General features: G+C 41.5%; 1 protein-coding gene across 2 annotated transcripts in view; it reads right to left on the bottom strand.

Annotated features, from left to right (window-relative positions):
- The window catches only part of BMP5 (bone morphogenetic protein 5), a 55,796-nt gene extending 44,595 nt beyond the window's left edge, over positions 1-11,201 (bottom strand). Inside the window, exons 1-2 of one of the 2 annotated variants that reach the window (XM_035109772.2) lie at positions 10,568-11,201; positions 9,921-10,288 (exon numbers count right to left, since the gene is read on the bottom strand). In XM_035109772.2, coding sequence (XP_034965663.1) covers positions 9,921-10,288; positions 10,568-10,578 — 379 coding nt within the window. In that variant the 5' untranslated portion in view covers positions 10,579-11,201. Of the gene's footprint in view, positions 1-9,920 lie in introns of both variants that reach the window. The other variant, XM_035109771.2, reaches the window with a different exon arrangement.
- Between the last annotated feature and the right edge of the window lie 14,554 nt (positions 11,202-25,755).

The following is a 25,755-nucleotide window of genomic DNA, read 5'->3' on the forward strand; positions in this document are numbered from 1 at the left end:
TGCATTATACCTTTTGCATTCTCTGTATTCACTTGTAGTACGGTAGCACTAACTTTGTCCACCACAAACACGACACTTGCGCAATACTGTACTTAGAAACCCCGGGATCAAAATTTTGTAGCACTGTTGAGAAGAATATTATATTACTTTAAGCAATTAAAACACATATATAGGCTGAAGTCAGTAGATTCCCCCAGACAATGGACTGACGTGTTCCCATTTCCAATTTAGCACTAACCATGGTGTGCCATGACATCCAACTTGGCAAATTCTGCTAAGCGATTCCCTCCAAACCACAGGCAAAATCCAATGGTTGGAATTGGGAGTGCAGTCTTTGATTTGGAATGAATTGTAAGTGTCATCTGCAGAGTCAGGTGTCATGAGAAACTAGGGTTAGTGCTGAAAAGGCATGAGTTCAAACCTATTCAGTAGGGAGGGGAGGAAGACATATGACAGCCCATGGCTCAAACTTGATTCTCATAACCAGGGACAGGGAACCTGAAGCCCTCCCTATGTTGTTGGGCTACAACAACTCATCATTCTTGACCTTTGGTCATGCTGGCTGGGGCTGTCGGGAGTTGAAACCCAACAAGGTATGGGAAGCCATAGATTCCGCTACCGTAGGCTACTCTAAAATATGGTATGCAGAATTCTGTGAATCAAGTCAATGAATTAAAACAATACATTAAAAGGATGGAAGGATGTATAACTGAAACATAAGCAAGAAATTTTAACTACTGAAGGATACATCCCAGTTCAGTTGCTCATAAGCAGAAACAGGTTACGCTTCGGGATTTTATAGACACTGAATCTAGTCTTTCTGTTTGGGGAACAGGGTCTCTAAAATATGTTGGCTCCTCTAAATAGGAAGGGCACTTAACTCCTAACATTGTCCAGCTGGACAGAAGGAGGAGGATATATTTTGTTTATAAATAAGAAGTCGGGTTTGGGCAGAAACGGAGTGTTGTACAAATTATTTGGGTGGAATTTCTTGGCAAGGCTGAGACAAAACTTAAAACATTTTGTCTTATTATGTTGAAAGGCAGCTCCCAGTTTTCCATATTGTTTCACTGCAGCTCTTCTCATTGCCCTTTTTCTATTTTCCCTTTGCCATCACAGTACAGCTCCTTGGCCACATTTGTCCAGTCTACTGTTTTAATTCTGTTGGCCAGGATGACCTATGTAGATATTTGGTATGTCCCAACATGAAGACTGCACAGATGCATGGAGACAGAACAACCGTGTGTTGTGAGTGACAGTGAGCCAACGAGATTGGGAACTATAAGAACAAAGAAAGAAATGGAAAAAAGAAACAGCACACTATAGGAAAATAGGGAGCTGCTGTATCCTTTGTTCCATCTAGCTCAGTATTGTCTACACCAGTGCTATTTTTCTTCAAAAAAGGGTGCTGGAATTCACCTCTTTCTCTTCGAATGGCAATGGCATCCACCTGACAGGTGCTAGAACTTAGTTCCAGTGAGTTCCCCCTGAAAAAAGGCCTGGCCTACACTAACTGGCAGTGCTACCTGGAGATGCTGGCAACTGAATCAGGGACCTTCTGCAGAAAAAGCAGATTCTCCATCACTAAGCTATGACCTACCTTTAGCCTCAGCCAAGAGAACAGAATTGTTCTAAACACCATAGAAATAGCATGAATATTTGCCGGGGTTTTTTGGTAGCATCTTTTTCATGATGGAAGCATAGTTGTTTGTTTTTCCATGGGTTGCTTATTACATACCACACTTTCTTCAAACTACAAGGTAGGTTACCAAACAGATCAATTAAATGTAGCCTAATAGCCTGCAAACAAACGATGATGCTTAATAAACATGTGTCTCAAAACAAGGACTTAACGTGAAATGCCCTACGGTCAACTTTGCCCAGAAAACATCTCAATCTTCAGGGCAAAAATTGAAAGTCCCTCCAACACCACTCCACCAAAACAAACTAACCGGTTGTCAGGACTGACAGGTTTTGCCTGCTATAGCACTCATGTGTTTTATAGGAATCTTTAGCCAGGGGTGTTATTTTAAGAGATGAGCAAATGGGGAAACCCCATGGCCTAGCCAATAAAATATGAACTTTAGGTGCAATGAAGCACTCATAAATATGACTCTGAACAAGGGGATTCATTGTTTTGACTGACCTCCTTTTTTGCTTCTCTTCTGATCTCAGCCTCTCTGTGTGCGTCATGGCAGCCCTCATCCTTTAACCTGTGGTTTTTAGAAAGCTAGCTACTATGTTATTTATGGCCAGAAGCATTAGTAGCTCCTCTGTGTACTCCCTGCATGCACACATACTGAGGTGGGATGGGGTCTTTTGGTGCGTCTGTTTTACTTTGCTGGGATGAAAGGATTTGCCTCTGGAACTGAGGTGGTTGCTGTACTTTTAAGAGATCTCAGCAATTCAGATCCCTCCGGTACTAAAGCTGTGATATCTCTCCCCCCCCCCCAGCTGCTCTCTTTTTAACATACTGTCATATTTTATTGTTTATTTCACTTTTCATTTTTCCTAGAATATTTTTTCCAATGTACCACCCTCATGTTATCCCACTACCCACCAGTTTTCTGAAGGCAGCTCTGTATGGGAAGTTTTTAATGTTTTATTGTGCTTTAGTATTCTGTTGGGAGCTACCCAGAGTGGCTGAGGCAACCCAGTCAGATGGGCAGCATACAAAATTATTATGATTGCTACTACTACTACTTTTAGGTAAGGAAGTCAGAGAATTCCAACAAAAATGGGAAATGAAGTACAGTAGAAATTACTGTACTGTAGTTCATGTGCTTCTCTGTGGGCAGGAAAGGAATTCACTTAAGTGAATATATCAAGTGGTATCTGAAGAAGTGTGCATGCACACGAAAGCTCATACCAAAATATAAACTTAGTTGGTCTTTAAGGTGCTACTGAAGGAATTTTTTTATTTTGCATCAAGTTACATTGTTTTTAAGTCTGCAAAAATCAGCTACTATGTTGTTTTTAGGCTGCAAGCAACATGTAAAGAAGAACTTTTTTTTTTTACATTGTTCTGGCATTTCCTTTACAGTGAAATGAATGTAAGGTGAAAGTTACACAAGTTATGTAACTTGCATTAAATGATGGACAGAGAAAATAATATTATTTGGTGGAAATAAAAATGTAGCACTACAGAAACAGTGCTGGCTGTGATGAATACAGGTTGAAATGGATATTATTGCAACCCTGCTTTTAGGTCGAGCTTTGCAAGCATTGCTGCACACTAAAGGCGACTTCACATGATCACTAATTACACAGAAACATTACCACAACCTATGTTGTCTCTCCCGCTGCATAATGCAAGTAAAAAACACACGGCATGAAATTCAATTACTGAAAGCTAATTTCCTGTGGTGGTATCTTGATTCTGTCACTTGGGAGCACATTTGTAAGAATGAGTAACCACAGAAGGATTACAGAAAAATAACACAATTGCAGGGCTTATCCAAAATGTATCCCAACCAGTGTTTCCATGGTAGAAATATAGCTACTATAGATGTGTGGTTTACACATTGTAACTCCACCCTCACGTAGTCACTCGTGAGTGTGACTTGCACACTGCAGAACACACACCACAGATTTCACTTTCAAAGAATCTCACACCATCTCAACCACAATGCTTTCTGATAAGACTCTGAATATTTTACATGCAACAGGATAGTTAGGGTGAAAACCAGTAGCATGATTGGTCCACAAACTAATTGATCTTGTGTTGCATTAGCTAGTATTTTAGATGCACCTGGAATTCAAGTTCGAATCCCACATCTACCATGGATTCTGGATGGCATTCCACAAAGAGCATCAATCAAAAGAGTTTTAAATCCTAGATCTTCTATAGTATTATGGGCTTTGGTCTTGTTATTAAACACTACTTCAGCTCTGTTGTGTTAATGTTCTACATTTACAGAATCCTGGGAACTGTAGTTTGCTATGGGTGCTGAGAGTTGCTAGGGGAGCCAATTTCCCTCACAGAGCTACAAATCTCAGAGTGGTTTAACAGAGTAAATCTCTCTTCCCAAGGAACTGTTGATCTGTTGTTAAGAACCTTTAACAAACCACACTTCCCAGGGGTCTTTGGTGGAAGACATGACTGCATTAAATATATAGTGCTAATGGAGCCATATAGTTAAGCACGGCCTATCAACCAACCAACCAACCAACCAACCAACCAACGACTTCTTTGGAAGAGTTTGCAAGAAGAGCCTGGGAAGCAGGGAAAGAATCACTACCTCACCACTAGAGAGCCATGCTTCATGCAAGCACTTTCCTCACACAGCAAATACCTAACAGCCTGCCTTATTATTCATCATAGCCAGGGATAGCTGTCACAGAGGTCTTTGTGTAGGAACAGGCATGCTGGTTAGGAATATTACGCGCCACATGGTTTTCCAGGAAACAAAAAGGTTGCATCAACAACCACGAGGTGTTATTATGGATGCCTTTAATTGCTATTCACGGTTGCTATGAGGTTTTCTTTGTGCATGAGTGTGTTTTTCCCTAGTAAGACATGTATTGTACCTAACCCACAGCTTCCCGCCCAAAGTCTGTGTTTAGTCTGAAAAAGCAACTGATACTGAAAAAACAAGCGGAACTGTATCAGTCTCCTTCCTAATGGCAAAACTATTAATAACAGTACATATTTTTACACATATGTATGTCCCTTCACCATACTCTCCCAGCCATCTGCTACATCAGTTTCTCTTGGGTTATTGGTGATTTCTTTCATATTTTTCTGGCAAACCAAGTTGCTGAGTCTCTTTCAAATCCATGAGGAAAAACAAAACAAAATATATGTTTTCAAAACACTGCTGGATCAATTACTTCAGAACAGTTAGAGTAAATAATCTAACTGTACACATAACTCGCACACAATCACACACACACACACACACACACACACACACACATCTCAAAACTCATTCATTAATGTGCATTGCCTGTTTTCTGTACCAATTTTTCAAAATCATTCATGACCTTTCTGACTGACCACTTTATGTGAATATAATACTTAACCAGCAAATGGGGGCAAGGGGCAAAATCAGAAATGTGGGAGAGCACTGCCAGGTAAGAGAAACGTGCTATATTTTACTTGGTTTTGTTTCAAATAAAGAGAATACAATTTTTACAGGTTTTCCAAGGTTACTATGACAATACTTTCCACCCTCACAACCTGAGTTGGCCAAGTTTGTGGCAAACATGTTTTTGTGAAAAACTGAAAGAGAGGCAACAGGTGTTATGCTACCATGAGCCTAAATCAGAATGTTCTGAGTACTGGAGGAAACACAGGTTTGTTTGCTTGCTTGAGGAAATGCTTGCTTCTTTCAAGGAGGAAAAAAAAATCCCACACCTAGCAGTAGCTGCCAATTGTACTGGCAGTTGCAGTGGTATATAAAACTGGCTGTTTCCATGCATAGCCCCAAAGCCACTTTTTTCCCTCATTAGGATAAGAGAGCCCTGCTAATCTAAAGTGGGGGCACCACAACCGCAAACCCCTGTGAATTGGCCCTCAGTTTGTACAAGATGTGTAAATCCTAGCGTTTGTGCAATGCTTTTCAGGATCCTAGTCTTTCCTTAGTGATATATACATGTGTAAATCTTTCAGAAATTTCTTTGAACTATGGAGAGGTATATAAATAATAGCAGTTGATAAGATGAAAAAGATGAATTAAAAACTCCCATTATTCAGCTTATTCCTGTTGTTTGTATTGGGGGGGGAAATCCTTCAAAGAATTTGATACAGAAAATCTACAGGTGAATCTAACCAAGGGTGGTATTCAACAAATTTCTAATCAGAGTAGAGCCATTAAAATTAATGGATATTAATTTCAGTAGGTGTACTCTGAATAAAACTTAGTGGAATACTACCCTGATAAATTACTTCCTTGCTTTTCATCCTCAAAACTACACCTTGACGGTATTGGCAAATAAAAAGAAAAAATGAGGATAAGTACAATCATAGTGTCTACTCAATTTGGAATTATCCGTGGGAACAATATGCCAAGCATCATTCATCCACTGCCTGTATTTATTTCACTCTCGTAGGAGTCCAGTTGAAAGTAATATGCAGCATGTAAAGAGCCTTGCACTATTCAACAACTCATTTGTAAAATAAAAAGGTAGCCTAGTTCCCCAACCCCAGTGATCCTTTGAGTTCTATCTGAGTAGATAGTTTTATGTCAGCAATCCACTTAGTCTTAGACAAAGCTCCAATGATCACCTGGGAGTGGGGCATTAGACAACCTTTTTATTTCACCAGTGATTCACTGAATAGAACTGTGCTGAAGTACAATTATTATCATCAACATTTCCAACCAGGATTGAATCACACATTAGTACAGATTTTGAAAACTCCTTCCAGAATACTGTCTCTCCCCTCCCTGCCTGACAGCGGGGCGGGGGCGGGGGGTGTTATCAAAATCACATGCCAGTTATACAGTTCAGCTTCTAAAGGCAATTCTTTAAAAACTAATGTACACAACAGAAAAAGTGGAGGGGTGCTAAAGCAACCAGCTACTGATATGAATTTTAATGAATAAATGTAAGCTAAAAATGGAAATAAATCTCCAAATGTTGGCCAGTTTTTATTTCAGTCTATAGGAGATCCTTTTAGAGGAGAAGCTGGGCACTATGGGGTAAAACTATTCTTAGCTTTTGTCTACCATAATCAGATAACGGCAATAGTAGCAAAAGCATGGATTTACCTATCTTTGTTAAATAAGGTGTCCTGGTTGTCTCTGAGTACTAGAATACTGAAGTTAATATTTCTCAATAAATATAAAGGGCTTTTGGTGACAATTTCAGTGTTACAAATGTCAGCTGAAAGGGAAGAGCAGAATGAGAGGTTACATTATTATAAACATAAATGAGAATACTACTAGCAGAAAAGAAAACACAATTTTTTAAAAAATAGTGTACATTTGCTCTTTTTAAGAAGAAATCAGGATTCAGAGATGATGAAAAGGCAGACGTCATCTTAATTGCAGATTACTTCGTTTTCCCCTCTAGCTTGATTTCAAAATTAGCATTTCAATAACCTCTCAGGCACTTCTAAATTTCATTAGCAAAGCATGCAAACATTATCAAAAATTATTCTGTCAGAATAATTATGGCCTTTTGTTCCTCAAGGGGGAGGGAATGCCTCATAATACAGATGTCCCTCAAGACTAATTTTATTACCTCAAGCTCACAGAAAACAGCATTTCTAAGACTTAGCACTTCACGTTTGTTATTTTTAGCATATGGGGTTTTTTAACAGTTACAGTTGGCAATGCCATGATTTATGCAAATTCTTTTATCACCTCATGGGGGATTAATGCACTGTAATTTGATAATAGCCCTCCACTTAAACACAGTCAGCTCCTTCCAAAACAGAGCAATTTGATTGCAACTGACTGATAGCTCGAATCACAAAGAACTTCAGTGATACTTCCAGTCACAAAGAGCTTCAATTATTTTGTAAAACAAATCTTGCGGAGTTAAAACAAGGACTGCCCATTTGACCCTCCCATCTTTTTCCCTTTTACACCTTAACCCAGATTGCCTGATGGTTTTCAAATAAATAATAGAAGATAGTTGCCTACATGAAGGATAAACCCTGCAATTCTATACATGTCTTCTTAGAAGAAAAGTCCCACAGCATTCCATGCTGCTTACTCCCAGGTAGGTGGGTATAGGATTGCAGCATAATTTAATTGTAGGCTATGTTTAAAATTAAAATGTTTAGTTAGCTTACATTATGCACTGATATTTTGAAATAAATGTTGCAAAGTGGGAAGTGCTTTACAAGCTACATAACACACAACTACAGAGGGGTGAAGAACTGTAGCATACCTTGGGCCAGCTCATAGAAACCTAATAAAGCTTGAAATTTCAATAATGTCTGCACATATTAACCACAAGAAAAAAAAGCCTTCCATTCCAGATTTCATAAAAAGACTCTGATACACAGCTGCTTCTTAAAGTGCTTCCAAAGTTAGTAGGATATAAGCAATAACGATTTAGGGAGGGGGGGGTCAGTGGGCATCTAACTCATATGAGAAAAAAATCTTGCAAATCTTGTAACAGTTTTGTCTGTGTTGTGCACAATCTCTAACCCCTGAAGATCTATGAAAGATTCGGGAGTGGTGGATGTACCAGTACTGTATTTCCTTAATACCGTAGCACATTCATTTACTGAATGATCCTGTTTGAACCAGTGGAGCTCAGTCCTGACACAAGTTAGAGAGCAAACGAATGCGAACTGATGCATCAATCTACCTCCATCAAGGATCTCTGTTAAAAAGCGCAAATTTAAACACCTTCTTGGTACTTTTCGGAATCCTTAGATTCCCTTAGCAAATACGTGTGCCATTTCAACTTTACTTTGGGCACAGGAGTTAAATCAAGCTACAGATAAGGGCAAAGCAAAGGTAACAGTAGTAGGACAAAATTTGAAAGGAATGCGAGAAATGAAACTCCTGAGGAATAGTTATACTTACAAAAACAAACAAACAAAAATCCGGACTGCGATTGCCTTAAAAAGCACACAATAGTACATTTTCAAAGAGATTTGAAATCAGCTTTCTGCTACCAAAGAACTGGCAAAATATTGTTATTCTTATAGCAGCTGAACTTTTGTCATTTGTTGTTTTCTAGGACATAATAAGGTATTAGCCACTGAGGACTGGAGTAACTTCACTATAATGAAAAGAAATTCAGAAGACGCTATTTACAAGACACAGCCATTGCAAGATATTTCATGTCATATGCTGGAAAGAAGGGCTGTATACTAGGGGAAATATTGTTATTGTGATTTTTATTTTGAAGAGATGAACACACTCCTTACCAGATAACAGCATATGCAAGATATTTCCCCCCTTGAACTGAAAACTGGCAAACTGGCAAACAATTGCTTAGTAACAACATTCTTAAACTGACCTTTTCTATTACAAGGTGGGCATGTAGATCATTCTTTCATTATGTGGTGTATTGTAATTATATTCCTCCCTGAATCATATGCTCAAAAACTGAAGACTCTTAAACATGCTCCATTCATTATGTTCTGATTCTAAATATTTTAGAATTAATATTTTTCAAATATGCATGTGGGGGGGGGGTCCCCAGACTACACAAATATGAGAACTGTGGCTATAAACTAACAACAAAGGAAAAGCAGTGCATCCCACAGATCGCCACACATCTTCCTATTAGATAGGAAAAGCGACAAAAATATCACGAGATATGAAATCTATTTAAGGCTGCAATCTTATGCACAATTACTAGAGAACAATAATAACCCACACTAGTTATGTCCACAGTAGTTATGTCCAAGTAAAGCTGCACAAGGTAAGGCTGAATCACTATCTATAATCTCTGAAACAACTAAAACTTATCTTCCAAACTGTCTAGCCTTTTGCTGCTTCTCCCACACAATTCGGAAACTTTTAAATAACACACTTCAACTTCCTATTCCTTAAAGTTTTGTTTTAAAGTGCATAATCCACCAACTCGTGTGCTTATTTTTAAAAAGATTTTACAAAAAAAACAACCAAATAACCACCCTTGCTACTAGCCTAAGGCTACACAACTTCATTACATCAATGAAAGAAGTCGAGAGAGGAGAATTATAAAAACTGACTTTAACATAAACAGTGAGGGAAACCTACACACCCCATGGCCACCTACAATGTAGCCTGTTTTAAAATTTGCTCAACTTCAGCTTGTATTATTAACACACCTTCCAGGGACCAATTTGGCCATGACAGAAGCCAGCTTCTAGGTCCTGGCTCCTTGCTTGTCAAAGAACACAGAGGAACGTATAAGAAAGAAAGAAAGAAAGAAAGAAAGAAAGAAAGAAAGAAAGAAAGAAAGAAAGAAAGAAAGAAAGAAAGAAAGAAAGAAAGAAAGAAAGAAAGAAAGGAGCAACATACCTAAATTGACAAAGCTCATGACCATATCTGCATCATTCAGAAAGTTGGTATCATGCAGGCTAGCTAAGGGAGGGCTCCGTGTAGTCAGCGGAGTTGTGCGAGAGATGTGTATTCTCCGAGAGTATCCATTTGGAGATGCCGGGTACCCCTTCCTTATCCCTTTGCTCTCTCCGCCTAGTGATCCCCTGAGCGAATACTCCAGTTCTTCAGTATCTTCTTCATTTGTCATGGCATTGTAGAGGTCGAGCATGAAGAGGGGTGCTGAGGAAGCTTGCTTTCCAGGTGAAAATGGCCTGGGTCTGTGAGGCAAGCCCAGGATGGAGAGAATTTCTCTCTGGATCTCTCGTCTTTCATGGTTCCGCAATCTCCTGTAAATGAAACTGGAGTGGACGTGATTGTCTCCTATGCCTCCCTTCACAGAACCCATTAGAATCCAACAATTCCAGAGTAAGCTCACCAGAACTTTGAGCACAGTTTGGTCCATATTTATTTATATATATAGATATATAGATCTCAATATGCAAAATAAATAAAAAACAACAAAAAAAGTAATCCCTTTCTTCCACCTTCTACTTTTTCATATGAGGTCTGCTTTCCTGGTGGCTGGGGGGGTAGGGGGCAAAAAAAGGGGGTGAACTGTAAATTACCTATTCTTCATGTCAACGTTGTCATTTCTGAGCACAACATCTTGCTGGTTTTAATTCTCCACTTATTTAAATATTACAGGATGTGTCGGGGCGCAGTTCTTTCTAAGAAAGCTGAAATTCGGACTTCCAATTTTCCACTGTTGTTACTGTTTTTCCTGCATTGATGGAGCAGAGGACCAGAACTTGGTTAGCTGATGCAGGCATTCCTGTAAAGAACCGTAAAGAACCAGTTTTTGGGGATGTGGTTCTATTAAGCGACAGACCATCTTCAGTCACACAGGCATTCTCAGAGCAGTCTTCTCCTGCAATGTTTTCAACTCAATTCATTAACTGCTTAAGACTCTTCTCCCACCTTTCATTCTTTCCTGGTCTGAGCAGCAGCTTGGTGGTGTAACATCTAATTTCCCCCCCAATAATCAGCTGAGATCATTAACATCCCAAGTTCTCTCCTTAATGTCCAGCAAATCTGAAACATGTACCAAACATTTAAAGGCCTTTCCCGGGAAGGGGGAAAGAGAGAGAGAGAGAGACCCTGCTGAAAATCCACCCAACCCCTTTGAGTTCCTTAACTGTTATTTCCACCTCTAGCAGGCAAAAACATAGCAGCTCCCTTCAAGAGAGATCTAAAAGCTAATGTAAGCACAACCCTGCTGGGAGAGAAGAGGCTTCTCATTGTAATTTGAAACGGGCAAAGTGAGGGGGGAAATGGCTTAACCCTTCTGTTACCAGACAAAGCTATTTCCCCCCCTTCAGATTACAGTCCTGCCTCTAAGAGGGCGAGATAATGATCTCTTCAAAAGGAGTGTGGCACCAAATATCAATGAAAATAATTATGTGTGTGGCACATGTAAAATGTTTTCAAAATCCTTGGCCCACAGGATTATATTTTTTTATCATATTGATTAGCGTAATATATAAGAAGCCTTTAAAAACAACAAGCCACCTCTCTCCTTGTAATAATTATGCCATGATGCACCAAAAGTTAAGTACTTTAAAATTCCATTGATACTGTTGGCCAAGGACTTTGAGTGCTGGATATGTGTTTCTTAATTTGGAAGAGCATGATTCAACCAAGTCAAGCACTCTAAAAACAATCTGAGATTGTGGGGACTGAAAAACATGTTGAAACCACACAGAAAATAGCTGAAATTAATATACTTAATATGCTTAAACGTGCTTAACTTTGGTCAGGTTGTACCCCTTTCAAATAAAGAAAGTTGCATTCTTTTTTTTTACTTAGCTGAAACTCGTTTTAGAATGATAAATTAGAAATTATTTACCAGGTGTTGGAAGCAATGTGTTGGACATTTAACAAATACTCAGTTTCTTTGTCATTCTGTATTATTAATAACATCTTGGATTTGTAAAGATTTGCCATGGCTGGATCTTGTCAAGTCAAATAAATGCAAATGTATAAATACGTTTAGTTTGCCAAATTATTTGTTTCGTTTTTCTGCTTCACAAATTTCAAAAGAAAGGTATCTTATCAATACAGTGAACTTTCCTCTGGAGACGTATGCAGACCTCTGGGTTATACGGAATACTTCATTTGGCAGAATGGAAAGGTTTAGGGCTAAGTCACACCCACATATATGTCATTCAGTGTTTCTCCAGTCAGTTGCTCAACCACTGCTACCTTAAGTCACAGCTGACTGTGTGAGCTTCTTCTATTGAAGTTAATGATTTTCTGTTTGTAGTGCTTGATCTGTCATTACTATTGCATGTGTGGAAGTCATCACAAAGTGTTGCAGTCCTCAGATGATGAGCCTGCTTGTGTCAATTCAGCCTTTGCTCCTGCCTGAATAGATCTGCCCTTCCACTTCAGCGGAAGGAGATATTGGAAGTATGCATCTGTTTCCATCCACCGAATTACACACTTCATTTAACTGAATGGAAAAACACATGGGCGCTTCAGTTATCAGCTGATAAAAGGAAGAAATCTCTGGATTTGGGCAATATATTATAAAGTATCCAAAATAAAAATAAGAGGTTGGAGTCATAAGAGGCGGCAGACAGTTCTAAGGAACCAAGAACGTACAATCTCTGTATTAATAATAATCAACCCAATAAATAACATCACCTCATCCCCACACAACCCTTGAAGACCAAGCCCCCCCAAAGAAGAGCTCTACAGAGCAGTCTTCCCCAACTGGATCTCCTCCAGATATGGCTGGACTCCAAGTCCCATTAGCCACAGCCAGCATGGTCAGGGATGATGAGAGTTGGGAGTTGAAAACACCTGGTGATCACCAGCCCAGAGAATGTTCCTACAAAGGAATGGAAAGTGGCAAGGCTGTTCAAATGGGGGCAGACATTTGTAGAGGAGCATGAGAGTTTAGCAAACTGCTTAGGATCCCCAGGAGCATTGCTGCAGTTTGTGATGTGGCATGCGGTCATCTGCTCAAAGACAGGCCGGGGGGGGGGGGGCAGAGGTCCCATGGAGTACATGCAAGGCCTAGGATCATTTAAAAGGAACTACTGGCCTCAGTTTACAGTATAAACATAAGTTTGACCTGACCTCCTAGCAGCAGCTGATCAGCTTGGCTGGTCTAACTAACAGTAACTTGTTTTAAAACATCTGAGTTACATATGATTATGCCGCCTATCTTCTTAGAAGTCAGAAGCTGAGATTTAAATCTTATAAATAAAAACACTAAGCTTAAAAAAACAAAAACAAGGCAAAATCGAGATGCTTTCCTTGAAATGAAAACGGGCACATGAAAGACCCGCGATGTAAACCAAACTCCTTTTGAATTTGTGGCTGTGTTCTATATTCAGTTTCTTTGGGGGCGGGGTTTGGCTTCTTGTATTTTATTATGCTTATTTGTTGCTTTAAAATGTCTGTATACATTTTGTGAATTAATTTTATTCACGCTTCTGCACACCGCCCTGTAATCTTTTGATGAAAAGCACCCAAGAAATATTCTCAATAAATAAGAATCGGATCTTCCCCAGCCCAGCAGAGATTTATGGATCGGCCAAGCCAGCTGGGACAGGAGGTCGAGGCAGGCAGCAAACAGGCCTGGACTGGGCACAATGCCATCTCATGTGAAGGCAACGGGGTTGGTTCAAGGGCCAGCAGATCCTAACTAGATCAGCCCTGCCCTATCTCTGGCAAGCGCCGTTCCATGGGATTTCTCTAGCTGCCACCGCTAGCACCAGCAACCTCCCCCCTGCCCCCCCAAACACACATTTGGTGGGAGGAAGGGAAAACTTTGCACCAAGGTACCACTGGCACCTCTCTGCAGGTGGTGGCTTGTGAAAGGCGGGCAGAGCTGGCCGGAACACCTTTGCCCTATCCACCCCTGCTCACAAGGGGCTTCTATTGCCCTGTTCATATTTATTGCTGTCTGTTTTGGATTTCAATTTAATGCTAAAGTGGGGGGAGGTTTCCCTTGGGCACATGGTGTCGCGTTAGACTTCCTCCGAGTAGACCTTTTAAAATCAATGATCTTAAAGTTGTTCCTGCCTGCTGATTTCAGTGGGTCTCCCACAAGCACAATCCCAAACCTGTCGACTGAGCGAGGGGAGGAAGACCTATGGAATTCACTGGTGATTACTCACAGCTAAGTGAGGTTAAGGATGCAGGCTAGGTCTAACACTACCTACTAATAACAGCATAAGCAAAGTATTGCTGCTTCACACCAGCAGCCTATTGACCACAGTAGTCTAGCGGGAAGTAGTCTGCAACACACATGCAGCCCTCCTTTTGGCCCATCAAAATTGATATTCAGAGTTGTGCTGCCTCTGAACATGGATGCTCCATTTGGTTATTGTGGCTAAGAAAGAAAAGGGAAGGAAAAGGAAAAAATATTGCAAGAATATTGCCTTTCCTGAAAGATACTGAACTATCTGATGTCTAGCAAAAAAGAAGGAAAATTCTTATTTAATCTAATTAGCTTCTTCGTGTTCGTTCCACAGAGACACAGATGCAATATACACACAAAAAAACCCTGTTTCGAACACCACCCACTTCGCTGCTAAGCCATCTCGCAGCATCTGGATTTCATTCGTACCAACCCGATCAGCTCCTTAATGGGAGAATAACAGTACTGGAAGCTGCTCTTGCTTGTCCAAGAAAAAGCACGTGAAAATGATACAACAAATCTACACAGCAAGTAAAGACCCAAGATGCATTAACATGCATGGAAAGCCTGACCAGTTCAGATCCAACCATGTTTACTTGAGGGTCCATCCCTTCTTTTTCAATGCCTAATTGTTAATACAACTTTCATGACAGGGATGTTTATCAAATCTATTTCCACGGGGTAAGGCAGAGGAATAAAAGAGATGATGATGATATTTATACCCCACCCATGTGGCTGTGTTGCCCGAGCCACTCTGGGCAGCTTCCAACACATATAACATGACAAAACGTCAAACATTAAAAACCTCCCAATACAGGACTGCCTTCACAGGTCCTCTAAAAGCTGAATACAGTGGTACCTCGGTTTATGAACACAATTGGTTCCGGAAGTCTGTTCATAAACTGAAGCGTTCATAAACTGAAGCGAACTTTCCCATTGAAAGTAATGGAAATTGGATTAATCTGTTCCAGACAGTCCGCGGAGTACTTAAACTGAAGCGTTCATAAACTGAAGCGAACTTTCCCATTGAAAGTAATGGAAAATGAATTAATCCGTTCCAGATGGGTCCGCAGTGTTCATAAACCGAAAATTCATAAACCGAGGTGTTCATAAACCGAGGTTCCACTGCAGTTATTTATCGCCTTGACATCTGATGGGAAGGTGTTTCACAGGGAGGGCACCACTACCGAGAAGGCCCTCTTCCTGGCTCCCTGTAACTTCACTTCTCGCAGTGTGGGAACCACCAGAAGGCCCTTGGAGCTGGACCTCAATGTCTGGACTGAACAATGGGGATAGAGACGCTCCTTTAGGTGTACTGGGCCAGGGCCATTTAGGGCTTTAAAGGTTACCACCAACACTTTCAGTTGTGCTTGGAAATGTACTGGGAGTCAGTGTAGATCCTTTAGTGTAGATTCATACAGGCATGTATCCTACCAAGCTTTTATCATGTCCAAAGTTGCAACACACAAGCAATCAAGTGTTAGATAAGGACTGCATGAAATTGGTGACTTACAATGAGACAAAAACTGGTCAGATGCAATATCCCATGATTTGATAAGGAGTTGTAAATGTGGATTATAATATATTCTTGTCCATGGGTTTAACTTGCTTTGTTGGAGACACACATTGATTTAGGGAACATATTTTTAATTTGAATGTGTTACATTCGAAACTTACTTCCACACAACATTTTCAAAGGTACTGAAAGAGTAGGATCAGGTCAGAATCACTTGCATTGCATTTACACAGCGGTTTATTCCATTTTCCTGATGTTTCCCCAACCATTAATTTCCACATTATATTTGAGCTTTCACAAAGACCACTTCTGGAAATGTAGTGGAGTATAGTGTAAGTTTAGCACTCATTTCTGTATAATTTGCAAACAATTCCCCCCCCCTCTGAAAGCAAATAACAGAGAAATGAGTACTAAACTTGTACCTAGTACATTCTGCTATATTTCTGGAAGTGGCTTTTATATCATGTGAAAGTTCAAATATAAGCTAGAAGAGTCCTAACCACAGACAGTAGAAACAAGTGTGTATATATAACATAAATATGATGCCTCTATAAAATCTAGCTGGAGCTGAAGTGCTCAAGTGTGCATTTTTCTATGCTAGGAGAAAGAAGCAAAATCAACTTGACTCCTTCTACCTGGAGTGACATGTTGTTGTTTAGTCATTTAGTTGTGTCCGACTCTTTGTGACCCCATGGACCAGAGCACGCCAGGCACTCCTGTCTTCCACTGCCTCCCGCAGTTTGGTCAGACTCATGTTCGTAGCTTCGAGAACACTGTCCAACCATCTCATCCTCTGTCGTCCCCTTCTCCTAGTGCCCTAAACCCCTCTTTCAGCCAATTCAGACACAAAGATCATTATTCTAGCTAAACTGCCCAGTCATTTGTGACCCTCTTCTTCACTGCTGAAGCTGTATAAATATCACTAGAACACATGCTTACTCCCCCCCCCCCCCGATAAAGCAGAATATTTTTAAATGCTGGGAAACCTAATGCAGGGAGGAGGAACACCCGCATTTGTTTACAGTGGACATGGTTTTCTGAAATTTGATGATTCCTAGGAAAAATCATTATGCTCCGTCTTTAGTGTTCATTACTACCATTTGACCCTCCATCTCACACAATTCATGACACAATCCATCATCATACCACTGTAGTTTGTAAGTTTGGATACCAAAAGAGACTCCAGAAATCCTCTTTGGTTTATATTCAGGCTATGATTAGTGCAAGAATTGCACAGTGGCAAATGTAAAACATTTGGCTGCAGAAAGCATTTGCAAGTAGCAGCGAAGAGCACTCCTTTAAATGTTGATATTTGGCTTACCTACTAAAGTGTTTTATTGAGCTCCAGCTGCAGAGTAGTACCTGTTAAACTCATTGTTCCTTGGCTATACAATTTCCTCACGCACATCTGTTTTGCTCCACTGCTGTCCTTATTTCTCTCTCAAGGAGTCCACTTCCTAGTTTTTCAGATCTACTTGGGGTTCCATCATGATTTAAGGGAGAAGGAGAAGGAAAAGGAGACACGGAGGAAATGCCCTGATCTTTCCCCTTAAATAAACCTGATTCTCTTACAAATTGAAAATGCGAGCATTCATAGGGACATAGGAATCTGCCTTGTACTGAATCAGACCACTGATCTATCTAGCTCAGTATTGTCTAACTGATTTCCAGGGTATCAGACATGAATCTCTCCCAAACCTATTTGCAGATGCTGGGGAATGAACCTAGGACCTTCTGCACAGGAAAGAGAGGCTCTGCTGCCCAGCCTTTTCCCCTCTTCACACATGCACACAGCCTACCGGTTTCCTTTAATGAGAACTACCGGTACATGCCTTGTTGTAGCATCTGTGCTGCTTTGCTTTAAAGAAATGATTCCCTCCCATGTTAGGTAGACTAATTAATATACACACATTTCAGGTGCAATGACTGAGAGATCAGAAGCATGTCTCAGGCTCATGCAGTCCTCTTTCCTTCTGACATGGCAAGACATGCTAACTCAGGCATCCCCAAACTGCGGCCCTCCAGATGTTTTGGCCTACAATTCCCATGATCCCTAGCTAACAGGACCAGTGGTCAGGGATGATGGGAATTGTAGTCCAAAACATCTGGAGGGACGAAGTTTGGGGATGTCTGTGCTAACTCTTAATGCAAACAGCAAACAAGTTCCATGTTGCATGGCTTTCGCCCTTTGCCAATTTTATATTCGAAGCTGAAATTAATATCTCTGCCATGGCTCTATGCCAAACCCTTTGCAACCAGCTCTCTAATCTCAGGAAAATCTCAGACATTCTCCAGGCTGTTGGTTTGTTTGTTTGTTTTTGCCACGGGCCATCAAGGGTGCAATTAACATGAATGCTATCAAGGGCTCCTTTTCAATCTTCCTGTAACAAATATTTAAGAAGGAAACAAATAAAAAATGGGAACCCCTATGCACATTCAAACACGAGTGGGTGTAGAATATTCCGATCTAATGTGAATGGAGGGAAAGTGATCTGAGAGCAAAACAGTCAAATGTGAACAAGCCCACTGAATGCTTGTTGTTGACATTTGTAAGCTGCCCTATGACAAAAAAAAGTTCATAGGCTGGCTTAGCAAAAAGAGAAAAAAGATCATAATATATAACTAATCATACAAGCCAAGGCAGTAACAAATAAAACTTAAGAGCAGAGGGTTTTTTTTGTTTTTGTGCTAAAAGGCCTGGGGAAATAAAAAAAGGGTGCCTATGTTGTCCACTCAGCACCAGACGAGTCTGCCTGGGGATGGCATCTTGCAGGGTGCCACCACTGAGAACCTGTGGCCACCTGGCACACCTCACCTGGCAGTGGCACTCAGAGAAGGCCCTCTGGGAAACAGCTTAAAGTCTAGACAGGTACGTGAGAGACAAGGCAACCGCTCAACATGAAGCCAAGTCTGAGATATGCATGCAAAGGAGCCACATCAAAGGAACCTCTCAGAGAATGGCTATAATGTGCGGGTAGGTAATTCAGGAGATGTGCCCCAGACTGGCAGTGAAGCTAATCCAGACCTCACTGGACTGTCTGTCTGTTCCTCTCAATGGGCACCCCCTGCCCTTAAGCTCTTTGTTATTACATGCAATTAGTTGCTCACAGAAAAAGCTGGATCTCGGGGCCACTATTTACTTATTTTCATACCCCAGAATGGTCTTGAAATTCGCTACATGCCACAGGGCCTTGGAACTAGCCAGGCTAGAAATGTAAACAAACGAACACCCTTTTCTGGGTCTCAGACCTTCCCACCGCCAAGCTTCAGTCCATTGATTTTTTAAAAAATATATATAAAGAACGGTTACATTATAAATTGCTTAAAAATGGGATTTATGGTGAAAATGGTGACAGACTTTACTATGGCAGCAGCAGCAGGCGCCAGTCTAATTACAGTCTTCTCAAGACATAACTTATTACAGGCTCCGCAGCAGAGCCCGCGACTTTGTGTTTTAATTCAGAAACCTGGATTTTGTTTGTCATAATTGACTATTATGCTGCCCCCTTTTGCCAGGACGCTCTTGTAAAAGAAAAAAGAAAAAAAACTATTGCCTTAAGTGGTCGTTCCTGCTTAGACATTTTGAGCAAACTGAGCCTTTCGAGAGCCTTCACAGCTAATTATCAGCTTTTCAGATATGTCATTTGCCCAACATTTCCCTCAACTGAGGTTCATATTACTCTAATATACGTAGCTAATAGATAATTTGATCCATTCCTTTTTCAGGGCATCGCGTGCTTTCAGAGGATATACGACAGAGGCAAATGCATCACTGAGAAAGAGGAAGCCACTTTGTGGCAAATTTGTGTATGTTCATTTGTATGTGTAGATGCAAATTAAGAAATAATAATTTAAATGGAAATACAATATAGCTCACCATTGGGTAGGCGGTGGTGACCAGGAAACCTGTGGAGAAGACCAACCAGATTATATCTCATGTCTGCTGTCCAGCTGCTAACTGTTGGTGGGCAAAGTGGTCACCGTCCCTGTTTCCCCTCGTTTTGGTGCTTTGTTTTTGAACTGGACTTGGGCCAGGCAAGCCTTCTAATCTAGGGCATTTTACAATGTAAAGGACTATTCTCATCTCAGACAACCCTCCACTAGAGGACAATGCTCCATATTCAAAAAATGACACATGGCCACCCGATTGCATTTAATTTGAATGAAAACCACCGAATGCGTTTGGAGTCATATATAATAGGAATCATTGACAATATTGCATGGAATGCTGCCACCTTTTGGTTTTACAGATTATTTGCATGGGGCATAACTGTGTTTGCTATTTGTTGCGATTTCTGCAAGGACTAATTTCAAGAGCACACACTTACCCGTATCATTGATCCATTTCCATTGGACTTAAGTTAAACATAACTCCTATGTTCACATATAGAATACAGAGTTTGTTAAAATAGTATGTTCTCATTTCTACTCGGACAGGGTATATATTCGATGTTTATCTACATCCTTCTCTTCTGTTGCACTAATATGTCTATTCCCTCAGCACAAGGATTTCTGCTTGCCAGATAGCACAATCTCCCTTCTCCTCCCCCTGCCTGCTGTTCTGGGGGAGAGCGGCTCTCCAAACCTCTCAGAGACCATTTAGCGGTGCAGGGGCACACAGGGGAGGAATGGGGAGTTATGCTGCTTCCTGCCAGCACAATTCAAGCTTACAGATGCCCTGCCTCCATGCCCAACCAGGTCAGCAGTGGCAGACACAATTACTTAAAGAAACATTTGAATAAGCTGGCGACATTGCATAATAGCCAGTAAGTTTAATATATGTAATCATTTTTTCAAGCCTCAACCGGCAAAATAAGCCCACTGGTAAACTTACTGTTTAAAGTACCAACTGATAGTACCCCTAGTCAAATAGTGCTTCCAAGACCCCCTGGTATATTTTAACTAGAGCCACATACCACTGACTCAACATTTTAAACAAAGCTCTTTTAAAGTTGACGCTACAGGCAACCCCCTGCTTGCACAAGGGTTGTGGCTCTGCATCACCATGAACATTGGTGGAGTGTGCATAAGCCCGTCCCATTCTACCCCATTCTGCCCACTTCCGGAACAGAAAATGGCATGCACATCAGTGGTCACATGCCAATCGAATGCATGAAAAACAGTTGGTACCTGCATTGTGCATCAGTTTGGCTCCTTGCGGCAGATGTGGATATGTAGCCAGAGACTGTGGAAGGCCCACAGAAGGCGATAGTAACAAATTGCAACCATAACCATAAGGGCATTCTCTGTGGCAGCCCCTAAGCTGTGGAATTCCCTCCCTACAGAAGTGGGTCCGGCACCTTCGCAATATAGCTTTTGGTGAATGCTGAAGGCGCTTCTCTTCACCCTGATCTTTGATTTTTGAGGCACGTGCTTTTCAGGACCCACCCTATTCCCATGCCTGTAATTTATTTTAATTGTTTCCAATTTATGGGTTTTCCATTGTTATAACCCACCCTGGAACCTCCTGGTGAAGGGCAGAAAACAACAATGACAAATGCAGGTTTGCCACAAAAATGTCCAATACACTCAATGGGGAGCTGAAGTTCTACTTAGCAGCATGTGAGCTATCAGAAACCAAAGTACTTTAATTCAGAATAGAAAATAAGAGTGTAGATGAACAGTTAATATTACTAGCAATTCAACTGGGTAATTACAGGGTGTTTTTTTCAGGCTTCTCCTAAGCTTGGACTCAGCAGTGATTCCTTCTGAAGTTAGATGCTTAGAACAGGCCTACAAAATATATGTATATAAGCTGAAAACATCCTCTTTGGATGCTTTACCCAAGAGGAAAAAACATGTTTAGGTGAGATTTGAAATGTGGAAGTGACTCACTCATTCAGACAGTTCCTGACAGATGATGCAATGTAAGTGAAAGACCACAACCAACCAAGGGGGAGATCTCCAGGAAGAGAAGAGAAGATTGGAAGAACAGAGAAAGCAAGCCGACAGAGGAAGTAAATATAAGGTCAAAAAGAGAGGGCGGAGTAAAACCCATGGAGATTTTTGCAAGCCAGGACTACAATGAGGCAGCTGTTTGGGAGACTGGCAGTGCAGATCTATAATGATACTAGGACTGTAGCTTAATAAAGACTTATTGCAGGCTACCCACAAAAAACTGTTCCTCAAAGAATGCAGTGTCACTAAGCTAGTACCAGATTGCTTGCCTTAGAAACCCACACCCAGACCTTTAAAACTGGCCTATAATTCACCAAGTCACCTGTAATTTTAGCATAGGGCAAATGCAGAATTGAAGGAAGCTATGATTTACTGCTGCTGGCATCTTTCCCTGTTCCACTGTATTATAGGTTTTAGTGTGAGATCCAATGAAGTACAAAACAATGTCCATTCATGCTTTTTCTTCCAACTTGCAGCTCCCTCTGCACCCCCAGAAGTTGGGGACCCCTCTGGAGTAGATCTGGGGAAAGCACAGGAGGCTGGAAAGGAGAGGAACCAGAAGTCCAAAGGGCAAGTGAGAGAACCGACACTCATACGTCCCCCAATCTTATCTGTGTTTTTGAAAACCAGAAACTAAAACAGAACCCTAAGGTCTGACATGCAAATGCAACAGGCATTTCTACCGGTCCTGCACAAACAGTGGTTGCAAAGTTAGACTGAACCCATGTAATTTTAGGGAGAAATGTTTAGCAAATTGATCACAGCCATCCAAGAAGGAATATAATAATCCCTGTAACCGCATGAAAGAGTTAATGCTAAGCCGCTAGACAACACTTCGCTGATGCAATGCAAAAGGCAAATGTCCACCACTGAGGACTTTAAGCTGTGTTTAGTTGGACACTGCTTAAGTCTTCTGCCAGTTGTGCTTAAGCTATCTTCCTTTGTAACATTATTGCCCTTGATATACAATGAAGAAACCAGGGAGAGCGCGTTGGAAGAGTAATTATACCAAGAGGCTGTAACAGTCAGTTCCAGGAACCAACCAGACTACGGATAGGAATTCCAGTGAAAATGGCCGATATGTCCTCCATGACATTTTTGGAAATCAACTAGATACATTAGGTTCCAGGGATGCGTTGTTTAACCTGCTCCCATGACCTCTAAAGCTCTCACGACCTTTGCCTTGACCAATAGCCAAAAAAAAAACCCCACACAAAATACCACCTAAATTAAGATTGCAAACATGCAAAACTTCAGGTTGAACCCATCAGCATATGTGGGATCATGGACCAAAGGGGAAAATTTCAGACTTGTCATGGAAGCTATGTATCTGACAAGGCAAATTCACGGATGGATGAAAACAGCCAAATATAGCACACGAAACAATGTTATTTAGTCCCCAAATATATACGCAGTAAATTTGCATTACCATTGTTTTTAGAAGCTGCTCCCATGACAGCTTCACTATTTGGATAGACTGGCTTTAAAACACAACAGATGGCTACAATTACATCCTGGGAATTACACTTCTGGGTCTAGAATAACTGAACAGAGCACAATAAAATAAACACACTAATTCCAACTGGATTGCCCACAGTTTTTTGAAAATGTATACACTGACATATACAATAAATCTTGTCACCAAGAGAGGCACGTTTCACAAAATCTTGAGAGCCTGGAGTCATGGCATGGAGGGTGGCCGTGTGTCCCACTTTGCATAGGACGATCTTCGGTTTGCAGCAGCCCTCAGTTTGAAGGGCTGACTAATCCAAGGCTGCTTTCAAAATAAAGAACAGTAAGGAGGAAGAATGGTGGGGGCAGGGCTTGAAGTTGCCCATCAACAGTTAGCACCTGGAAAAGGAGACTGAGCAGGCACACAGTGGGGCTAGCTGGAACACTTACTTGAAATCTGATAATGCCACTCAGTTGCCTAGACAAAGGATAGGGAAGGGTATGTGAGTGCATATCGAAAACGGGCTACGTTCTACATGTAAAATGTGCATGCGTTGCTCCACCCAGCTGCCAATGACATGTGGCCCCTGTTAGGTTGCCCAGAAGGCAATGTGGCCCTTGGGATGGAAAAGATCCTGCACCCCGCACTACGACAAGAGATGAGCTTAGGCGGGAGCCAGCTGCTTCCTCCTACTGAGTCATAATGGCTTTTCCTCCACTTGCTCAAGCGCGCTTTGGGGAAAGGAGATTAGTTTAGCTTTAATTTAGCCAGCTAAATTGAGCTTTATTATTGGAAACAACTCAGAGCTTTTCAGTTCCCCCTAATAAAGTCAAAAGGCCAGCGGATGCTCTCACCTGAGACCGCTGTAATGTTTTATTTGGATTAAATCTTCCGACTTGGCAGCTTTGTGCCGCCTCCATAGACACAATTCATTTTAGCTTTATATCCTCCCAGGTGGTTGATTACTTTTTAGCAAGAGGACTCTCTCATTGTAAATGCAGTTGTGAACTCATTCCCAGCATTGTCATGAAATGCTAAGCAGGCAGGCAAGCAGATCATTCCAACTCTGTTTGTTTTGCTATCCGGTCCAGTCCAGTAAATACACTTGAATCACTAGATCCAATTGGATCAAGATGCCTTAATTTATTGAGCATCTTTAGTTCCTGGCTTCACTAGAGCAGAGAATAAAAGTGCAACTCTAACCATCTCTCTTCAGAATGCCCAGTGAGTTAAATTGAACTTAACCCTCATCACTGTATAGCATCGTGCTTCTTTAAACAGTCGTGGCTTCCCACATATAACCCTGAGAAGTATAGTCTGTTAAGGGTGTTGAGAGTTGTCTGGAGACTCCCTATTTCTCAGAGAGCTACAATTCCCAGAGTTCCCTGGGAAGAAGGGTTCATAGAATCATAGTTTTGGAAGGGACTCCAAGGAAGGAGAGTCCACACCTCCCGAGGGAGTCCATTCCACTGTCGAACAGCTCTTACTGTCACAGAGTTCTTCGTGTCAGAAAGGGTTCATTGTTAAACCACTGATCAGTAGGAAACACAAACTTATACTGAAGGGATGGGAAGCTTCAGCCCCAGGGGCCAAATGCAGCCCTCCAGGGTTTGTATCTGGCCCTCAGAAGCCTCCTGAGGCCACACCCCTCTGTGCCTCTGCATTGCATCCCCCTCAGTGTTTTTGCCTGGCTGGAATGTATCCTTGAACCCTGGCTTTTGCTGGACGGACAATCAAGAAGAATGTGTGTCTGTGTAGAAACTAGCCTACTGTGGAAGGATAATATTTACACCCCTTGCTCCACCCACTTTTGCATCTGGCCCCGCCCTGCACAGAAGGTGGCCCAGAGGTGAATGCAGCCTTTCACCTGAAAGAGGTTCCCTGCTCCCGCCATGCAATATAAACCTGGACAAATTGGTGCGTCATCAGTTGACACTGAAGTCTGTGCCAACTTTACTTTGGAGGTGAGGACATTCCAAAGAGTGGAAGTTGGGAAATTCGTTTCTCCCCCACCCCTCTCTCTTATGCCCTGGTGAATTCCTGTCTCCCCATTTCCAATTCCCTCTTTGGTATTGCAGTGAGCAAAAATAGCCACATCGCCCCAAGTCTGTTAGCATCATTGCCACACGGAGGGGAAATAGCACCTCCATGTCTGTGACATGATGTCTCAAGTCCACACTGGCAATTTCCCTCTTGGTTACATGGTAGAAAAATAACTCACTGGGTTTTAATTTCCCCATCAGCCTTCAACAAGGCAATAGCACTTCAGAGGTTTTATAACCAGGCACCCCCAAACTGCGGCCCTCCAGATGTTTTTGTCTACAACTCCCATGATCCCTAGCTAACAGGACCAGTGGTCAGGGAAGATGGGAACTGTAGTCCAAAACATCTGGAGGGCCGAAGTTTGGGGATGCCTGTTTTAAACTCTTGCCTCTGTTTCTCTAATGATTTGCTTTTCAACATACTTGCTTCGCTATCACACACAAATGCAGGGCAGCATAATTTCTCGCCTGCAACTCTCACATTTTGATGCTGTATTCTGCAAGGGGCATTTTAAAAAGTAATGCCAACATAGCGAGGTGTCCCAATAGTTAGTTGAGCTAAACAGGGCGGGGGGGGGGGAAATGTTGAGGGGCTGACTTATTTTCCGGTTTCTGTTTTGCTCTGTAAAATGTATGTAAAACTCAATGTCTGCAAGTCAACGATTCAAACACACATGAACTGAGCACAAATG

This window comes from Zootoca vivipara, chromosome 3 (genome assembly GCF_963506605.1).
Source record: "Zootoca vivipara chromosome 3, rZooViv1.1, whole genome shotgun sequence".
NCBI classification, from domain to species: domain Eukaryota; kingdom Metazoa; phylum Chordata; class Lepidosauria; order Squamata; family Lacertidae; genus Zootoca; species Zootoca vivipara.